Genomic DNA, 19895 nt, shown 5'->3' with positions numbered 1-19895 from the left:
AATTCAGAGGAGTTTTACAATTAAGTAATAATAACCCAGTTACCCTACCCAACCCATATCTCATCTGGAATTCTGAAGGCACTTCACTGTAGGCTTCACTGTGAGTTATGCAAATTGAGAGATCTTTCAAATCCAGTAACCACTAAGAGTACTACAAAACCAGTCTGGGGTTTACTCAAATTAGTAGGATATAGGAAGATGGTGAGGAAATGAAATCACAGTGAATCCCCGAACCCTAATTTTAGCCAATTATTTTCATTTCCTTTACCACCAACCTTTTTTTTAAAAAAAATATTAGAGTGGTAAAAGTAAATAACAAAATTGGTTTTCCCTTTCCTACCCTGAAATGAAAACATCCAAGGATGTGATACCCTCAGACATTTGAATATTCAACCACTGAATATTTGAGAGCTCACAATACAGAAATCTTTGATTATGTCTAGAGTTGAGTTTTCAGACTCAGAAAAAGAAAGAAAGTGAAGTTGCCCAGTCGTATCCAACTCTTTGCAACCCCATGGACTGTAGCCTGCCAGGCTCCTCTGTCATTGGGATTTTCCAGGCAAGAGTACTGAAGTGGGTTGCCATTTCCTTCTCCAGGGGATCTTCCCGACTCAGGGATCAAACCCAGATCTCCTGCATTGCAGGCAGACTCTTCACTGTCTGAACCACCAGGGAGACACTTTTCAGACTCAGTCATTTGATTCCAGATACTGATGACATTGAAAACAGCAAAAATTGAATACATGTGTGAGTGTTAGAAAAGTAAGAACCTGATATTAGTCTAATGTACCATCCAGTCACTAGTAATGATAATGTGTGTGTGCTCAATTATTTTGCTTCAGTCCTGTCTGACTCTTGGTGACCCTAGGACCTGTAGCCCGCCTAGGCTACAAGGCTGCTCTTGTCCATGGGAATTTTCAGGCAAGAATACTGCAGTAGTTGCCACGCCCTTCAGAGTGGTGATAATAAAAGAAAGGTTTATATATGAAACAACTGAGATTTGAAATCCATACTTTTCTCTGTATTTAATTGATGAGTTAACATTTACTGGGCATGCACTACAATATGCTAAGCACAGCTTTCAACATTTTATTGGCATAGTTGAATGTCAATAACCATTGTATCATTACAATAACCCTATAAGATTATTGGCTACCATAACTAGCCATATTTTATAGATGATGAAGCTGAGAATCAGAGAAGTTTGAAAACCTCACCCAGGATACATCTAGTAAGCAGTGCAGGCAGGATTTGAACTCATGTCTGTCTGACTCCAGCCATACTCTTAACCACTGTGCTGGGCTCACTGGTGCTTATCAGTCCTCTGATGGAATCCTTACTTATTAGTACCTTCCCTAGAGCTGGAAATGAGGTGCAAGAGCAATAAAAATGTTGAGAATGAAATCAAAATGCAGAATTCCCCATTGCCTATTTTATACAAAGTTCTTAGATGCTAAGAACTTTGCATCTAAGTGAAGTGAGGATGTTGCTGTTGTTTAGTCACCAAGTCATGTCTGACTCTTTGTGACCCCATGGACTGCAGCATGCCAGGCTTCTCTGTCCTTCACTATCTCCCAGAATTTGCTCAAACTCATGTCCACTGAGTCAGTGATGCCATCCAACCAAGTCATCCTCTGTAGCCCCTTTCTCCTCCTTCCCTCAAGCTTTCCCAGGGATGAGGGTGCAAGATAGAATTTGAAATAGGGAGACAGAATTGTACACAACTGTAATAAATACAAACTTACATGATAGGACTTACTATTATTGCTCATGAGATAATAGGGGAAAAGAATAGGGTAGGATGAGGCCAGGATTTAAAGCCAGTTTTCACCACATACTAGCTTTAGGACTTGGTCAATGAGAGACTCTACAGGAAACAGGTGATTCAAATAAGAGACTCAGTGAAAGAACTACAACTGACCCTTGAACAATGCGGGAGTTAAGGAAGATCTACACATAATTGAGAGTCAACGTTTGGTATCCGTGATTCCTCCATAACTCTGGTTCTGCTTCTGTTGATTGAATCAGCTAAGCTTGGTGTGGTACTGTAGCACCACTGGGAAAAAAACCACATATACACGCACCATGCACTTCAAACTCGTATTGTTCAAGGGCCAACTGTATTTTAGAGGTATTAAGGAGGGTAAGGGGCAGAAGACATTAAAGCACTCAGACACTAGCAACAGTAGAAGCTGATACCACTTCCAGGACTGAAAGGAGCAGAGGAAGAAGCAATGAGAATTGGCATTATAGAAGTGTCGGGGTATACCGCAGGAGCTATAGCTGTTCAGAGCTACTGTTTCTGCCAGAGGCAGGGCCTGAATCTGGGAGAAAGCAGGGAAGAAATACTCTGACCTCCATCTTCATGCCCTCTGACCTTATGCCAGTGCCTTAAATCAGCTGATTCCTCCCAGAGGCCAACCTGCCTGAGAATCAAGTCCTCTACAGGATCTGTCTCCTAGGTAGGGAACAGATGTGAGGAAAGGGGATGGAGAATAACCTTAAATGAGCCATTCCTCTCTCTAAATTTCAGTTTGCTTATCTGTGTATCTACTATATTAATAGTGGTCTTATAATTTCTACTTTCAACATTTTACTTTGCAACTTTGCTGTATAACACAGGGAGCCTAGCTTGGCGGTCTGTGATGACCTAGAAGGGTGGGATGGAGGTGGGGTTGAAGGGGTGCTTGGGAGGGGAAATATGCATGCTTATGGCTGATTCACGTTGGTGTATCAGTCAGTCAGTCTGTTCAGTCGCTCAGTTGTGTCCGACTCTTTGCGACCCCGTGAATTGCAGCACACCACCAATAAATATTATAAAGCAATTATCCTCCAATTAAAAATAAAAAAGAATTTATAAGAATAGTACCATGAGCACACCGGTATAGTCTTTACCTTAGATTCTCCAGTTGTTAACATTTTGTCATTGCTGTCTTATTAGTATTATTCTGTCTACTAATACAAACATATACATATATCTTTGCTGAACCATTTGAGAGTTATTTACCAACTTTATTCCTAAACATTTAAGCAAATATCACTCCAAAACAAAGATGTTTCCCTATATAACCCCAATAAGACAATACTTGGCAAATTTAAAATTAATGCAATTTTATCATCAGCTATAGTCTATATTCCAAATTTGTTCAAGTATATCAATAATACACTTCATAGTTGATTTTTTCAATCAAGGCTTGCACATTGGATTTTGTTGCCATGCCTCCTTAATTGCATTTAATCTACAACAGTTTTTTCAGGTTGTTTATTTTTTAATCTTTCATAATATTAACATATTTGAGGAATCAAAGGCCAGTTTTGAAGGCCAATTGCTTTGCAGAATGCTCCCACTATGAATTTTTCTAGTTGTTTTTTCATAATTTGATTCAGTTTAAGCAATTTTGGCAGTAATGCTACAAAGGCGTGTTCTTCTTAGTGTATTGCATCTGGACATGATGTCAGAATGGCCCATCATAGATGATCTTCAGTTTGATCACTTGGTTAAAGCAGTATCTGCTAGATTTATTGATTATTTTCTCTCTTTGTAAATATCAAGTCATCTACCAGATGATAAATGTGAACATATCTTTTTCACCAACATTCTTTCATGCAGTGGCTTTTACAGCTGTTATTTGGCAGAAATAGTTTCATAAAAGTGTATTTAGGGGACTTGGTAAGAGTCCTTTACAAGTTTCTACTGTGATTCTCATCTCTTTTTATGTTAAACTGTTTTCATTGATTTATCTATTAAAATAGTCATAATGTGTTCATCATGTGCCTTGGGCCTGTGGAATTTTCACCTGTGGCTTCATAGCTGACTAAGTTAATATCTTTAGCTCAGCTCCTTCTCCTGAGCTCTAGATCCACATGGCAATTGCTTTTGAGTGCCTTCACCTTACCATCTATGGATACCTTAAACTCAACATGCCTGAATGAAACTCACCATCATCACTTTCTGGTCTGCTTTTCTTATATTTTCTATTCCAATGAATTATACTTCTGTTTTCTCAGTGACTCTGTAACTCAGATGGTAAAAAATCCACCTGCAATGCAGAAGACATGGGTTTGATCCCCCGGTTGGGAAGATTCCCTGGAGGAGGGCATGGCAACCCACTCCAGTATTCTCGCCTGGAGAATCCCCATGGACGGAGGAGCCTGGCAGGCTATAGTCCATGGGGTGGCAAAGAGTCAGACATGACTGAGCGACTAAGCACAGCACACATTTACTGAGTAGCCAGCCACCATTATAGGTCTTTAACATACCTGACATACATTATCTCATTTAATCCTTGCCATAGCATTGAGGCTATTTTCTGAAAGTCATAGCCCCAGGTTGACAGGTAGCAAGTCATTGTACTAGAATTCAAACCCAGCTCTCTTTGACTTTAAATCCTTTGCTTTAGTATAGTGATTAACAGCATCATTTGGCTTCAAATCCTGACTCTCCTACCAATGACAGGGGATTGGATAAGTCTCCTTAATCCTAGAAAATTTCATGGACAGACCATGGGGTTGCAAAGGCTAAGACATGACCAAGCGACTTTTACTTCACACTCCTTAACTCTCAGTGCTTTGGTTTTCTCCTTTATAAATTGGGAAAGCCAGTAATCCCTGCCTGGTAGGGTTGTTTTAAGACTTGAATGTGATAAAACTTGACAAACATTTGGACAATTTCTGGCAGCAGCAAGTCATAAATCTGGTGTTATCTTAAACGTCACTGCTTGTGGATTCGTCTCCTTAGGGAACCACATCACCACTGCTGCCATTGCCTTAGTTTAGACCAGGAGATGACAAACAATGTCTTGTAGATCAAATCCAACTTCCTCCTATTTTTGTAAATTTTGTTTTTCACTGAGGTATGATGGACATTAAAAAAATATTTTATTGGAACACAGCTATGCCCATTCATTTATGAGTTCTTTGTAGTTGCTTAAACCTTACAACAGGAAAGTTGAGTAGTAGCAACAGAGACCATTTTGTGTGGCCTGTGAAGCCCGTTTGACCCTCTATAGAAAAAGCTTGCCAATACCTGGTTACCTGGGTGTTGCAATAGTGTCCTTCTGGGTTTTCCTGGTTATATCTTATTCCTCCTTGAACTCATCTTACCCATCCATCCTCCTGTGTTGGGGGAATTTCCTTAAATGTGAACTTAATTATGCCTATTTGCTCCTTACGGTGCATTGAAGACTAAGAACCTAGTCTTCTACCTACCAGTCATTCCCATACTCATCTTGTTCTCTGGCTGTAATGAATATTAATACTTTGTGCTTTTTCCAGCCTGGCATGGGCTGTTCCTTTTGTTTGAATATCTGTCTCTTGCCCCTTGTCCTTAACAATAAGTTCAGGGCTTACTTCCTCTGAGAAGTCCTTTCTGACTTCCACAGGCTGAACCAATGGCTTCTGCTCCTCTGTGCAATACTTCAATTCCTGCACTTATTCCCAATTTCCCGATCATGGGTTTAATCATCTGCCTTGTGACTGCCTTGGCTTCCTCTCAAGATTAGGATCATACATTTTTCACTTTTGTATCTCCAGTGCCCAGACTGGGATCTGACCCTTGATAAGTGACCATTAGGTTGGTATCACCTGCTGGCATTTTAGCTGTGGTTTGAGGGCTTCTGTAAGGAGCTTGTGGAGGATAGAAAAGAGCTAGGTCAGGAGAGATTTCCGGGAGGAGGTGATGTCACCTCCTGGAGGATGAGGAGGAGGATAAAACAAAGTAATGGGAGGAAGAAGCCAGGAGGAACAGTTTTGGCAAAGGTGATGAAACTTGAAAGAGGTGTGCTGGAGAGAGGACAATCAGAGGAAAGGGACACGTGAGGGAATGCTGAAAGATAGGCTAAGATGAGATGCGTCAGGCCTGTATTCCACAGAGCGCCCTCCACAGGGCTGAGGAGCCTGGCCACGCGAAACCACAGAGGACTGCAGGAGGCCAGCACCACACCGTCTGCTGTGGGTCAGTCTTCCAGAAGTCCTTTAAGGTGCTATGTTTTTGTCTGCTCGTCATTCAATTCTATTCGCACACAATTTCTGGCATCTCAAAGCCTCTCAATAAATGTTTCTTTCGTCATTGAAATACATGAAAACTCCTCAGTTTTAAGAGTGATATAGTCCCCAATGCTTAGCATTTTCTTAGAGGATGAACATTTATTCTCTTTACAGCTTTCATAAATTTAAGCACTTCAGTCATATTTAACTTCAGTTCCTCATTTTCTGCTTGAGGAGTTCCCATTAGAGGAAAAAAAAAACAAAAACTATCCTCTGATGGAAGGTTCAAATATCTTGGATCATTGACTTTTTCTGGACCTTATCCAACTCTGTTTTGTCTTTGTGGAGTTAGATCTCTTAAGAATGCATGAATTTTTTCTTAATCTTCAAAACTAGAGGCAGATCAATTTATTTCTTGTAATTTGGATATTTTCTCTTAACAGAATGCTAAATGGAGCTAGGAGAAATAAACTCTGCTTTGCAAAGCATGCCAAGGATGGTGTCTCACAGGTGGAAAGCTTTTATGAATGGTGTCCAGACTCATTTGGGAGGCTTCCCTGGTAGCTTAGTTGGTAAAGAATCTGCCTGCAGTGCAGGAGATTCTTGAGTCTCTGGAAGACTCAGGAAGATCCCCTTGAGAAGGGATAGGCTACCCACTCCAGTGTTCTTGGGCTTCCCTGGTGGTTCAGACCGTAAAGAATCCATCTGTAATGGATTCCATCTGTAATCCATCTGTAAAACAAAACAAGACTTGGGTTTGATTCCTGGGTTGGGAAGATCCCCTTGAGGAGGGCATGGCAAAACTTCCAGTATTCTTGCCTGGAGAATTCCCATGGACAGAGGAGCCTGGTGGACTACAGTCCATGGGGTTGGAAAGAGCTGGACACAACTGAGCAACTAAGAACAGCACAATAGACTCATTCTGTCTTTAACACAAGGGCTCAGAGGGCCAGCAGCTTAAGCAGTTCTGGGGGTGTCAATGAAATACTGGGTGGCAAAAGATGCCTAGACGATCGGATAAAACTGGGACTTAGGGGGACTCCTGCGCTCCAGGAAATTCTCCAAGTCTCCACTTATCCTCAAAGTGAACAAGAAGCTTCAGTTTCAAGTTGAGTGCATTTTCCATCCATGGATTGGCTTGTTTTGTTCAGTTTTACTTTGAGTGTTTGAGGTTATCTCTTCGACGTAGCAGCTAAACCCACGTCTTCCTTTCTCGTAAAACCAAAACAAAAAGGCTAGAAATTCATGTGCCTTCTGTGTGTGCACATGTGTAGTATATACCTGGGATCAAAGCCAGCTATATAAAGTCCTTGATTCTGTGTGGGTTCAAACACATTTCAAAGCTTCAGGATCCTGAAAGTTTTTGCTCTGCTTCCTGAAGACCTGAACAACCGCTCCCATAAAGCCATGGCTTGCTCTGGATTCCAGAGTCATGGGACTTGGTGGACATCTAGGACCTGGCCCTGCACTGCCCTATTTTTTCTTGTCTTCATTCCTGTTTTCTCTAAAGGTGAGTGAGGCTTTTGGAGCATGAAGGTGGAGGAGGTGTTTCTCCCACTGGGTTTCATTTCTTTTCTCAGTCAAGGGCAGAGATTTACAGCAAAGCCAGAAGCTAAAGGTGAGACTCCAGTCTCCTGGTTTGGGCAGCTCTGTATTCCAAGGCAGGCAAGGGACAGCTGGAAGGAGCAAACCAGCAGAGACACAGCTAGTAACAGCTTACTGGGCATGGAGTGGAAGCTTAGTGAGTACATGTGAGTTGGTCTGGGAGACAGGAGAAATTTCAGACACTTCTATAAGACTGGAAGAAAATACTGTAAAGGTAAGTGATGTAAGAGAGAAGAGAGACCATCCTAAATCCATCTGGGCTTGGAATAAGGGTTAGCTCAAGGTTTCCTTTTTAAAAAACATTGATTGAATAAAATTATGAGATATTTCTTTCTTATCAATCAAGGTTTTAAGGTCTTCTGATTCATTTTTATAAACAAATGAGCCTGCTTGTTTAACATTGCGGCCTTCTTTACTCAATGCAAGGTTTTAAGATCCACTTAGTCAACTCTATAAACTAGTTAGCTAGTAATTATTTTTAAAATTAAGCAGTTTGAAGTAGTAAAACAAAAAAAAAGGCGGGGGGAAGAAAGAATGAAAGAAATAAAAAACGAAAGAATAAAAGAATGAACAAAAGAAAGGGCCATCGGTCTGTTTGGCATAAGATACTTAATTGTTGCCTGACTTATCTCTGAACTTTAGGGGCAGGTCCCCCAGTTTTCAGCTGAAATAAAGCCCTGTAAAGGCTGATACTAGGTTTGTTACATGGTGTACAATGGTGATCTTTTCTAATACATTTCTGCCTTCTATCTCTCTAGACCTCTGTTGAAAAACTATGTGGTTTGTACAAAGTAGGGGCTCAAAAAATATTTGTTTATTTAATTTTTCCTGTATAAGAAATATTCACACGTATTTTCTTATTTTACATGTTTTAAATATGCAAAGGTTAAATGCCCAGAGAAACAATCAAATTTACTTTTAAGAAAATTTCTCAATCTGTATCTGGGATCCGCTCCTGGTGGATATTGGAAAATGAAGTGTGACCAGATTTAGTGGTGATAATTGGAAGCTTGCCTTGGGGGAGGGCAGGAAACTGGGTCTCCTTTAGGTTTAGAGTCAACACAACAAATGGGCAGCATACAATGATGCACAAAAAAATCCTTTAATACAGGGCAGAATTTAAGTACTATGGTGGAGTTGTAATAGTACAGAGGATGCTCGGAGGGCATCTCTGGTAGACAGAAATGAGGGCTGAGAAAGAAAACTGTTGTCTAGCCAACCAGGGTTGCTTCATTAACCATGGCAATGGCTGCTGCCATATTATTCTCTCTTCTGGGTGTCCATACAGGTGCTTGGGGGAAAGACTAGTGCTTTCAGTATAAAGGAAGAGGTGTCCTGGAAACTCAGACTGGAGTAGTAGGTTAGGATCAGGTTATAGAGACAGTGAGTATTATTTACTTTGATTTTGCAGTCGATGGCTCAGTGGTCAAAGAATCCGCCAGCCAATGCAGGAGACATGGGTTTGGTCCCCGGGTCAGGAAGACCCAGGAGGAGAGTCTTTTGCCATTTCCTGGAGGAGGAAATGGCAACCTACTCCAGTATTCTTGCCTGGGAAATCCTATGGCTAGAGGAGCCCAAAGGACTACAGTGTGCGGGGTTGCAAAGAGTCAGACGTGACTCAGCAACAACAACCAAGTGTATAAGGCATGAAAAGGTTTGAAGAGAATGAGTTACACGGTTCCATCCAAGTTTTGAGTGTCACTTGTATGATGGGTGGACTAGAAAGGGGCTGAGTTACTTATAGGAAGGTAATTTGTCACGAAGCCATCATTTTTTATATGATGTGAGTCCTTTTGTATGGAAAGCTGGGCTCCCTTCTCCTGTAGAAGCTAGAAGACAAAGGACAGAGGAATACAAGGTGTTCAAGTGAAGGAGAGAGGGTGGAGGAAGGGGTGATGGCAGTGGCAGGGGAAGCCCATAGAAGTGAATGGCAGGGTTGCCTCAGCCTACAGAGGAAGCGACCCGGTGCCCTCCCTCTGCGGCTTCCTCCATCAAGCAGCATCCTTCCCTCTGTGGTAATAACGCAGGGAAGAGGGGTGGCCAGCACATTAGCCAAGGCTCGGCTCCCTGTGGGCAATCAAGATCCAGGGCCAGGTCAAAGTAAGCAGAGGTAATAAAGGTGTACTTTGAGAGGTAAGGCAAGATTCTCTACCTCAGCCTCCAAAATTTCCTACTGCTCTATTATAACTTTAGAATACCAGAGTTGGGAGGCACTGTGATGTCATCTGAGCTAAACCCCTCTTTTGCATGGGAGGGAAAATGAAGGCTATGAGGGAGGCACAGCTTTCCCCAAACCATCTATTTCATGGTATAGCCAGCCCTTTTGTTTGTCACATCAGTGTTCTCACTGCCACAACCAACTGCCTTCCAAAAACTGTTTTCCAGTAAGGAAGCACCTTTATGGAAGAGAAGCCAGAAGGCAGCAAGAGATGGAGGGGGCATTGGGGTGGATGGAAGAGGGGAGGGGTGGGGAGGGTGATGGGTTTGTTGATGGGGGGAGAGAAGGGTTGACAGGTGAAGTTGGACGGGGCCATCAGAGATCAACCACCCTGCCCAAGGGTTTGCCTGGACCTGGTGGTGAGTGAGCTTGAGTTCATTGATTTCCCTTTGGTTTTCCCACATTAGGGATGAATGTGACCCAGCCTCCAGTGGTGCTGGCTAGCAGCCGGGGTGTTGCCAGCTTCTCATGTGAATATGAGTCTTCAGGCAAAGCTGACGAGGTCCGGGTGACAGTACTGCGGGAGGCAGGCAGCCAGGTGACCGAAGTCTGTGCTGGGACCTACATGGTGGAGGATGAGCTAACCTTCCTGGATGATTCCACTTGCATTGGCACCTCCAGAGGAAACAAAGTGAACCTCACCATCCAAGGGCTGAGGGCCATGGACACTGGGCTCTATGTCTGCAAAGTGGAGCTCATGTACCCGCCGCCCTACTACGTGGGCATCGGCAATGGAACCCAGATTTACGTCATTGGTGAGCGTCACTGACCGACACTTTTTGCACTGCTGTCTCTTCTTTGCCATGCAAACAAATTGGCCCCTTATTTTTTGGGTCCTTCATGTTTAGGATTGTGGGAATTCTCTTTAAGAGTTTTCTGGCACAGACATAGAGAACAAATATATGGACACCAAGAGGGGAAAGAGGCGGGTGGTAGGATGAATTGGGAGATTGAGATCGACATATATACTCTGTGGATATTATGTATAAAATAGACAACTAATGAGAACCTACTGTATAGCTTGGGGAACTCCACTCAGTGCTCTGTGGTGACCAAAATGGGAAGGAAATTAAAAAAAAAAAAAGGGATATATGTATACATAGCGCTGATTCACTTTGCTCTACAGTTGGAACTAACACAACATTGTAAAGCAACTCTACTCCAACAAAAGTTAATGAAAAACAGACTTCTCTGGCATAATATGTGGTAGTCCTGCTTAGTATGGATGGTGAGACAACAGCATTCTGACTATAAAATGAGTCGAGGAAGGTGTTTTTCCTCCCAGCAGGTAGGGGCACTCATTCTGGAGTGATGGCCAGCATGAAATTTGGCCTTGGCCTTTGATCTGAAATTCCCAGCCAAGTAGCCCCAAGAGACAGACTTATCTGGGGGCCAGCGATTCTATTTACGGGTGGACATCAAGGTTTGGCAGCTTGAACTTATTCCTTTTCTCACCAGTCAGGGGAGTAAGGCGCTAGAATTTAGAAAGCATCTCAGGGAAGCTCTGCTTTGTTCTCTATTGCAGATCCAGAACCATGCCCGGATTCTGATTTTCTCCTCTGGATCCTGGCAGCAGTTAGTTCAGGGTTGTTTTTCTACAGCTTCCTCATCACAGCTGTTTCTTTGAGCAAAATGGTGAGTGCAGTGCGGGCAATGCACCATCCTTGGTCTGGATGCCTTTGGTGATGATAAATGACCAAGGGACACTGTTGAGTCGAGTTCTCTTGAGATGAAGCAATAAATGAAGAAGAGCAAGGACAGTGGTAAAGAACACACTAGAACCCGTGGCACTGGCCTTTGAGGTTTCAGGATGACTAATATTTTAGATGAGTGTGTTTGACATTGAATGTTTGTGTGCTTTTGCACAAGGTTTCAGTTTGAGTAACTGTGTGAATAACACGGGGCAGCTGTTTTGCTCTTTATCTCCATGACAATTGTACTTGAGTTATCATAACCTTGAAACCCGAAATGAGGTTGGGCAAAATGTTGCTGGAGAAGATCACCTGGGTGGTTAGTGTCCCTCACTTCACCTGGAAGCCATCTCTCTGTGCCCCATTACTTGAGCCCTCCTTGTCTAAGCTGTAGGTGTCCACGTAATCCCTGCCCAGGGCTCCCTGTTACCCAGTCTGCTTGACTGGCAAACCTGACCCTCCTTTCCAGCACAGTAGAAGAGAACCCAGTTTTTATTTACTGCAGTTGTTGTAGAAGAGACAGAGGTATGGAATCAGTGCTCCTGTCACCATTTCTCTCTGATAGTCACTTTCAGCCTCCTTTGCCTATGGCTGGTTTTGCCATCACAAACCTTCCCCTCCTCTCCCTGTTTCCCTCCCTCACCTCCACATTCTATTCCCAGATCCTCTATAATCTGTTCTGTGGCAGTAGCTTCTTTCTACCTCATTTGCTACAAACTGCCATGCAGACTAGTAGATTAGACCTCAGTTTACTGAGGTGATAAAAACTGGAAATCAGTGTGGACAGAGAAAAAAACGAATCAAAAGTATATGAGGAGTAGAGATGAGGAATACAGCTCTCAAAGAGAATAATTGAAGTTTATTATCTTATCAAGCTCATCACCTGACAAACAAGATCCAGTCAATTATCATAGGCATTTTGGAAGTTCTTTCTAAAGCTTTTTCAGAGTTTCTTCCTCCTGTCTCCCTGTCAGGGAAAATGATTTCTATTTTATGTCAATAGCACAGGGTTTTTTTACACAAAATGAATTTTAATAGCTGAATCAAGAAAATCTCCAATTTTGCATGTTGTGAACATCTATTTTTCAGTGGGGTAGGGACCCAATATTTGTCGAATCCTATTACAGTTAGAAGTGGCTTCTGTATTCCTCAGTGCTAATGATTGTTTCTTTTTATGTTTGGCAGCTAAAGAAAAGAAGCCCTCTTACTACAGGGGTCTATGTGAAAATGCCCCCAACAGAGCCAGAATGTGAAAAGCAATTTCAGCCTTATTTTATTCCCATCAATTGAGAGACCATACTGAAGAGAAAGGACTATTTTCTAATTTGTAAGAGCTGAGGCAATTCTAACTTTTTGCTATCCAGCTATTTTTGTTTGTTTGTGTTTATGGGGGGATTCATCTCTGACATAAAGCAGGATGCAGAACCCCAATTCAGCGTACTACAACTTAAAGGAAAGGAGCAGAAGAACAGAGCCAGGCTGGCTCTATCACATCTGATCCAGTTTTAGAAGAAGCATCACGTGAGAGCGTTATAGGGAAGCAGCATTACGACGTAGGTTCAGGGACAAAAGTTAGGGAATAGTACCATCCCAAGAAAGCAATGAAAGAAGGAGGGGAGAGGATGGTATTGTATACATCTTGTATTTACCCATTGGAAGTTTTTAGCTGAAATGTCTTTAAGTAAAATACTTATGCTGTGTTATTTTTCTTAACAAATATATAATTATGTGAAGACTTAAAAAATACTCACATGGCTATATTTTAGTCAGTGATTCCAAAGGTTGTATTGTAACAATATGTATTTTTTTATTTGATAGTATTGTGCATGGGGACCACATGTGCTTTTGTGTATTTGCTGATTGTCTGAATAGAAACACTATATGGCAGTGTCTTCCCATCATGGATTCAGGGGAAGTTTTATGGTCGAGACTCAGGACACTAATACACTGGGTAGAATACAAGGTCACGTGCCAACTGGCTTGGAAACCAGATAAGGTCATAGCTGATCCTTGCAGACATGTGGGCTGCATTGATGGCGACATGTGCTTTGGGCTTGTATGCCAGCTCCTCTCCCTTTCTTTAACAAGGAAGCCAAAGCAGGTGGTATCTGAGTTAATTTGATGGCATGTCATCGTCATGGAGAAAACTGCTCATTTCAGGAGTCCTGTGGGTATGAACCTCAAGGAAGCTCCAATTCCACTGGGCCCCAATTCCTTACACATGGTTAATGCCACAGACAGGAAAAAGCAGCAAATGGCAAAACAGGGTGCAAAGGTCTCTGAAAACTAACACTGTTAGTGTTTTTTAACTTGATATTTTCCATGAAAATGCAACAACATGTATAATATTTTTAATTAAAATAAAAATCCATGATGGTTGTTTTCCAGAGTTGTTTTTAACCTTCCTTAGATGTGAGTATTGTGTTTATTTTTGATTGATTCATTCAGCACTTGGTTGACTCGTCAATATTAGGAAGACCGGGAACAAATTAAAAAAAAAAAACCCAAAGGGCAAATCATGCTTCATGAATCAGCTGTCCACCAACACTTCACCTGCAAGCCCCTCTTGAAAGGAATTCATCCTTGATCTTTTTGATTTCTTCCTCACTGTTTGGGATATGAAGCAGCTACTACAAACAGTTCCAGCAGCCCTTGATAAATCACACAGCGTTCTTTTTAGCACAGGTTTCTCACCTCTTTCTTACCCAGACCTTTCTCAACTCAACTGAAACACAGATTACAGTTGCCATGGCAACTCCACTGTCGTCAACCCTGCAGCCATTTTGCTCTGCCTCTGCGGTAAATGATCTTTCCCTTGTGGCTTCCAGATGGACTCGTTCAAAATGTGAGGGACACAGCCCCTCTGTGATTCTTGGTTAACCAGTATGTCATCTCAGCCTGCTTGGTTTCCACTTAAGGTTTCTCATTCTTGACCTCCACATCCTGTTGTTGCTTTCTGTAATGACTCTCAAAGTGGCCAGGGACCACCTATAATTGAATCAACCGGGTCACTTTCAAAAAATGCTGATTCAAGTGCTTAACCTCAGATATACTGAATCAGAATCTTCAGGCTGTGGGACCAGAGGTTTGCTCTCCCAACAAACTCCCCAGTGCTTCTCAGATCCATCACGTTTTGAGGATTGCTGTTCAGGCAGCTCTCTCTCGCTTGCTCGCTCACTACGTGCTTAGTTGCTCAGTCATGTCTGACTCTGTGATCCCATGAGCTGTACCCCTCCAGGCTCCTCTTGCTCACTATGTGCTCTTTTTTTCCAAACAAGTGTAACATACAAATGAATGAGCACATAGTGAGCATGTCAGAAAGATTTGCTAAATAAAAAGGAATAGGTCTTCCAAATATGGTAATAACACCTAGAGTAAACTCCTAGGGCTTCTCTGGTGGCTCAGTTGGTAAAGAATCCACCTATAATGCAGGAAATATGGGTTCTATCCCTGGGGCAGGAAGATCCCTGGGAGAAGGGCATGGCAACCCACTCCAGTATTCTTGCCTGGAGACCCCCATGGACTGAGAAGCCTGGCAGTTACAATGCATAGGCTCACAGAGTTGGACACGACTGAATTGACCAAGCAAAGTACACACAGAGTAAGCTCCTACTTTGTAGTAGACTGTTCCTTTTTATTTCTTGATCTTTGGTTGGAAGCCATGAAGAAACACACAGTTTAGGAGTGCCAGTGAATAGTTTATTACCATTTTTGCTCCTCCAAGTCTTTAGAGAGATCATTTTTCTCCATAGTTGACAGAAGATCTAAATGACAGAGAGGGTCTTCAGAGATGTCTCAGGCATTTTTCAGACATAAGCCTAATATCTTCTTTACACAAGAATATCCTAATATCTCCTCTACTATTGTCTGAAATTCTACTATTGAGTTAAGAATTGCTTTTTTCACTCAGTCTCAATTTTGAAGAGATAAAATACTCTTTAACTTAAAAAAGTTTCTCCTGTGACAGAAGAAATGGGCAAGAAAAGGATCAAGGTCCTGGGGAAGCCCAAAGACTCCACTCATCCCATTGAGACTCGGTCCACCATGGAGGGAGAGCCTGGGCACTGTGCCTCTCCTCCTGGAACCACTCGTCTCAGGTAGGAATCTGGAGATGAGGGGAACAGGATACAGCTACCAGGGGTTGCCTGGGTCAACCCCAACTCTTACCAGCTCCTAGCACATACCTCTGCTCATCTCCCTTCTTCCAACATGGTACTCTCATTTCTGCCATTTCCCATTTCCCTATTGCTAAGTCGCTTCAGTCGTGTCCGACTCTGTGCGACCCCAGAGACGTCAGCCTACCACGCTCCTCCGTCCCTGGGATTCTCCAGGCAAGAACACTGGAGTGGGTTGCCATTTCCTTCTCCAATTGCTCACCCCTAAATATCTCTATCCCTCATTTTTGCATCTATAAAGATTCATCTCAGATTCTGCTCCCTCCATCAGCTGTGCTGACACTTCAAGCGTACGTGAATTTTTTCCCCTTCCATTTTGTAGCTACACTCAGTCATCTCTAATCATTTCAAATGTGAATGTCTTTCCTGGGTGGGAACTTCTCCAAAATAGGCATCATCACAGCCTCAGGCACACAGTAGATGCTCAAATAAATGTACTGGAGAGTTGAGGACAGCTGGGATGATGAGAGGGACATGTCTTCTATGTGGAACCTGGCTGTGCTTCTGAAGGTGGCTTCAGCATAATCTGTTTCCTCTTTGACCAACAGAATTATGTGTAGGTCAATCTAATAATATTTCTCGGTTTAAACCTTTAAGGCTTGCAATGTGAGCCCCTGCTGGCTTCTCTGCCCCACATATTCTACTTTTATCTCAATCTAATCGTCCAATGTTTTTTGGTGTGTATGGGGGGAAGGGGAAGATGAATTCTCAATTTTAGTCTCTATTTTTTGAACTGTGGGTTCAAAATTTCTGCTAAAATTGACTATATTTTTACTCAGAGTCTGAACCCTCTTCTATATCCACAGTTAATACACATTTAATTTACTTGGGATCCAAACTTAGCAAGCTTGCAGAGTACATCATGTAAAATTCTGGGCTGGATGAAGCACAAGCTGGAATCAAGATTTCTGGGAGAAATATCAACAGCCTCTGATATGCAGATGATACCACGCTAACATCAGAAATTGAAGAGAAACTAAAAGCTTCCTGATGAGGGTAAAAGGGGAGAGTGGAAAAGCTGTTTAAACTCAGCATTCAAAATAAGAAAATCATGGCATCTGGTCCCATCACTTTGTGGTAAACAGAAGAGGAAAAAGTGGAAGCAGTGACAGATTTTATTTTCTTGGGCTCCAAAATCACTGCAGGCAGTAACTGGAGCCATGAAATTAAAAGATACTTACTCCTTGGAAGGAAAGCTATGACCAGCCTAGGAGGCATATTAAAATCCAGGGACATCACTTTGCTGACAAAGGTCCATATAGTCAAAGCTGTGGTTTTTCCAGCAGTCATGTATGGATGTGAGAGTTGGACCATAAAGGCTGAACACTGAAGAATCGATGCTTTTGAATCGTGGTGCTGGATAAGACTCTTGAGAGTCCCTTGGACTGCAAGGAGATCAAACCAGTCAATCCTAAAGGAAATGAATCCTAAATATTCATTGGAAGGACTGATGCTGAAGCTGAAGCTCCAATGCTTTCACCACTTGATGCGAAGAGCTGACTCTTTGGAAAAGACCCTGATTCTGGGAATGATTGAAGGCAAAAGGAGAACGGAGTGACAGACAATGAGATGGTTAGATAGTATCACCGACTCAATGAACATGCATGTGAGCAGATCCAGGAGATAGTGGAGGACAGAGGAGCCTGCCGTGCTACAGTCCATGGGGTCAAAAAGTAGGACACAACTTAGTGACTGAACAACAAACTTGCAAATCGTTGATGTCACTGTGCTGTTAATTGGAGAAAAGCCAATTAGGAAGGTGGAGAATTTATACATTTAAGTTATTGCCTGGGGGAGGTCTCAAAGGTAAGGAGAACTTGGTTTTCTCAGGAAAGCTACTCTGTTGTTTGACTTCTCTTTTGCACCTGGTTAGAGCCATGTCTCAGGTGCTGTAGAGGCCTTGTTTTATTGGACACATTTGTTTTCCTCAGCACAGGTCAGTTTTCTCTGTTCAGACTAGAAGGATGACATGACCTAATGGTGGAGAGGGAGGAAACGTTCTTTCCTTCCTCTCTTGCGTGTCCTTGTCGACAGCCTGGGGTAGGAGTTTGTAAGTAGGTTTGCCAGATTCAGCCAAAAGGAAAAAAAAAAACCAAACAACAAAAACCCTCAAAACCTAAAAACAGGATGCCCTGTGTTTGATCTAACAACCCTATCAGCAGGAAAGTTTGTATCTTAATGTGGTGTGAATAAAAAGTGTTTTGCTGACCCCTCCCCAGGAGTTTGTGGGCAGGAAGAGCCTGAGACCATGACTGCTGTTTCAGAACTAACAGGATCTCCTGTTCTCACTCCCGGGCACATGTTGGATGATGCTCAGTTTCGCTGGAGGCTAACGGATCCTGCAAACGGGGCAGTTCTTTATCTCTAAAGTTTTTTTTTTAGAGGTCACCTCCATTTGTTCTGTATGGTGCGGAGTCTGACGTTCAGACCCTTCTTGGAAATCTTTGCTTTTGTGGTGGACTTGTTACAGCTGTTCTTACATTGATTGTGCACAATAATTAACTGAAATGTTTGGGAAAAATGTAGATCAAGGTGCCATAGACTCAGAGCTTCTCATTTATAAGGTCTGAGGCAGGGTTTGGGTTTTTTTCATTCTTCAGTGAGTCTTTGTGATCTTACTTTCAGATGCCCTGGTCTAGGTCAGCATCCTACCATCACGGATGGTTAGGACTTAGAGAAGGGACCTTGGAAATTATTTTCACATTTTAGAAGAAAATTAGGGCTTCCCAAGTGGCTTAGTGGTAAAGAATCCACCTGCCAATGCAGGCGACGAAAGAGATGCAGGAGACATAGGTTCAATCCCTGACTCAGGAATATTCCGTGGAGGAGGAAATGGCAACCCGCTCCAGTATTCTTGCCTGGAAAAATCCATAGACAGAGGAGCCTGCTGGGCTTCAGTCCACAGAACTGCAAAGAATCAGACATGACTGAGAAACTGAGCATGCATTGGAAGAAAGTTAGACTCAGAGACATTAGGAAATTTGGCCAAGGTCACAGTCTGAAAGACAGGTCTATAGATTTTCACATCAGGGCTCTGCTGTGGGTGACACTTTGAACCTTTCTGCCCAGGAACTGTCCTTTTTAGGCTGCTTTAGTAATGTCACTGCCACCACCCCAGACTTTTTCCAGAAAGCCTGTTTTTCCTCTCACCTCTACCCCAGCTGCTCTTCTGAGCCTCAATGTGACCGTTATCACTCTTTCCTGCCTGATGTTGGCTCCATTTTTCTTTCTCTCCCTTAACCTTCCAGGGCCCTAGCAAGAGGGTCTTGGGTGATCCTCAGCAATCCAGCAGACGGATGCAGCAGAAGAGAAGGCCAAACAACCGTTGTCAACAGTGTTTCAGAAAGGTCTCCAGGGCTCTGAGAAAGCTTCTCAATTCTGCTGGAAGTCATAGAACAACCCAGTGAAATGAAATGTTTTTTTTTTTTTTTAATCACATGCCATCAGGTTACCATGGCAACCAACTGTGATTTAAAAACATGATATTAGTCCCCCAAGGTGATATTGTCTTTTTGAACAAAAAGAAGAGGATCTCTCTGGGAAAAACTGTAAGGAATATATTTCAGGAGGCAACTTCAAATTTTAGAAAGCAGCACAAACTATACTTTTATGAGGATGTTACCTTTTCTCTTCTGGCTTCATCTTGACTTCGTTTTCGTTCTTGTGGCAGGCATCCCATTATTACCTTATTGGGCTGTCCAAAGAGAGTTTTCTGTAACATCGTATGGAAAAACCAGAGCAACCTCTTTGGCCATCCCAATATTTTATTCAATGAGTTGAAAATGAGCCTTGCTTTCCTTCCTTGTAGTTAACTTGCAATTCTGTAACAGTCTTTGGTCTCCTGTGAGCATCTGTTTGGTCCTGGAACATCAGAGTTGTCATTAACTATGACTTTAAGGACAGAAAGGTTGGATCTGGGAATGAAGACCAATGTCCTCTGGTTGCTTTCCTGTTGAGGAAGCCGTCATACTGGATGCAGCTCATGAGTTCCTTATTTGGAATGAAGAGAGGAAAGAAACCAATCTGAAGCATTCAACACCACAGAGGTATAAATTAGCTAAAGTCATTCTCACAAGATCCCTGCAGAAGAGATACTGACATCAGCCATATTTTACAGATGAGGAAACTGAGGTTTCAGGGGGATTTATTTCTTGCCCAATGCCACGCAGCTCGTAAGAGGCAGAGTCAGGATTAGAACCTATGTTGAATTCCAAAGTCCAC

General features: G+C 42.5%; 1 protein-coding gene across 2 annotated transcripts in view; it reads left to right on the top strand.

The window, feature by feature from the left end:
* The window catches only part of CTLA4 (cytotoxic T-lymphocyte associated protein 4), a 64299-nt gene extending 50528 nt beyond the window's left edge, over nt 1-13771 (top strand). Inside the window, exons 1-4 of one of the 2 annotated variants that reach the window (XM_005904278.2) lie at nt 7273-7495; nt 10216-10563; nt 11334-11443; nt 12685-13771. In XM_005904278.2, coding sequence (XP_005904340.1) covers nt 7393-7495; nt 10216-10563; nt 11334-11443; nt 12685-12789 — 666 coding nt within the window. In that variant the 5' untranslated portion in view covers nt 7273-7392 and the 3' untranslated portion in view covers nt 12790-13771. Of the gene's footprint in view, nt 1-7272; nt 7496-10215; nt 10564-11333; nt 11444-12684 lie in introns of those variants that run through there. The other variant, XM_070380250.1, reaches the window with a different exon arrangement.
* The last annotated feature ends 6124 nt before the right edge of the window (nt 13772-19895 follow it).

The sequence above is a fragment of the Bos mutus genome, chromosome 2 (genome assembly GCF_027580195.1).
Source record: "Bos mutus isolate GX-2022 chromosome 2, NWIPB_WYAK_1.1, whole genome shotgun sequence".
NCBI lineage: Eukaryota > Metazoa > Chordata > Mammalia > Artiodactyla > Bovidae > Bos > Bos mutus.
Note: the sequence above shows the minus strand (reverse complement) of the source record. Positions and strands in the feature narration are given on the sequence as shown.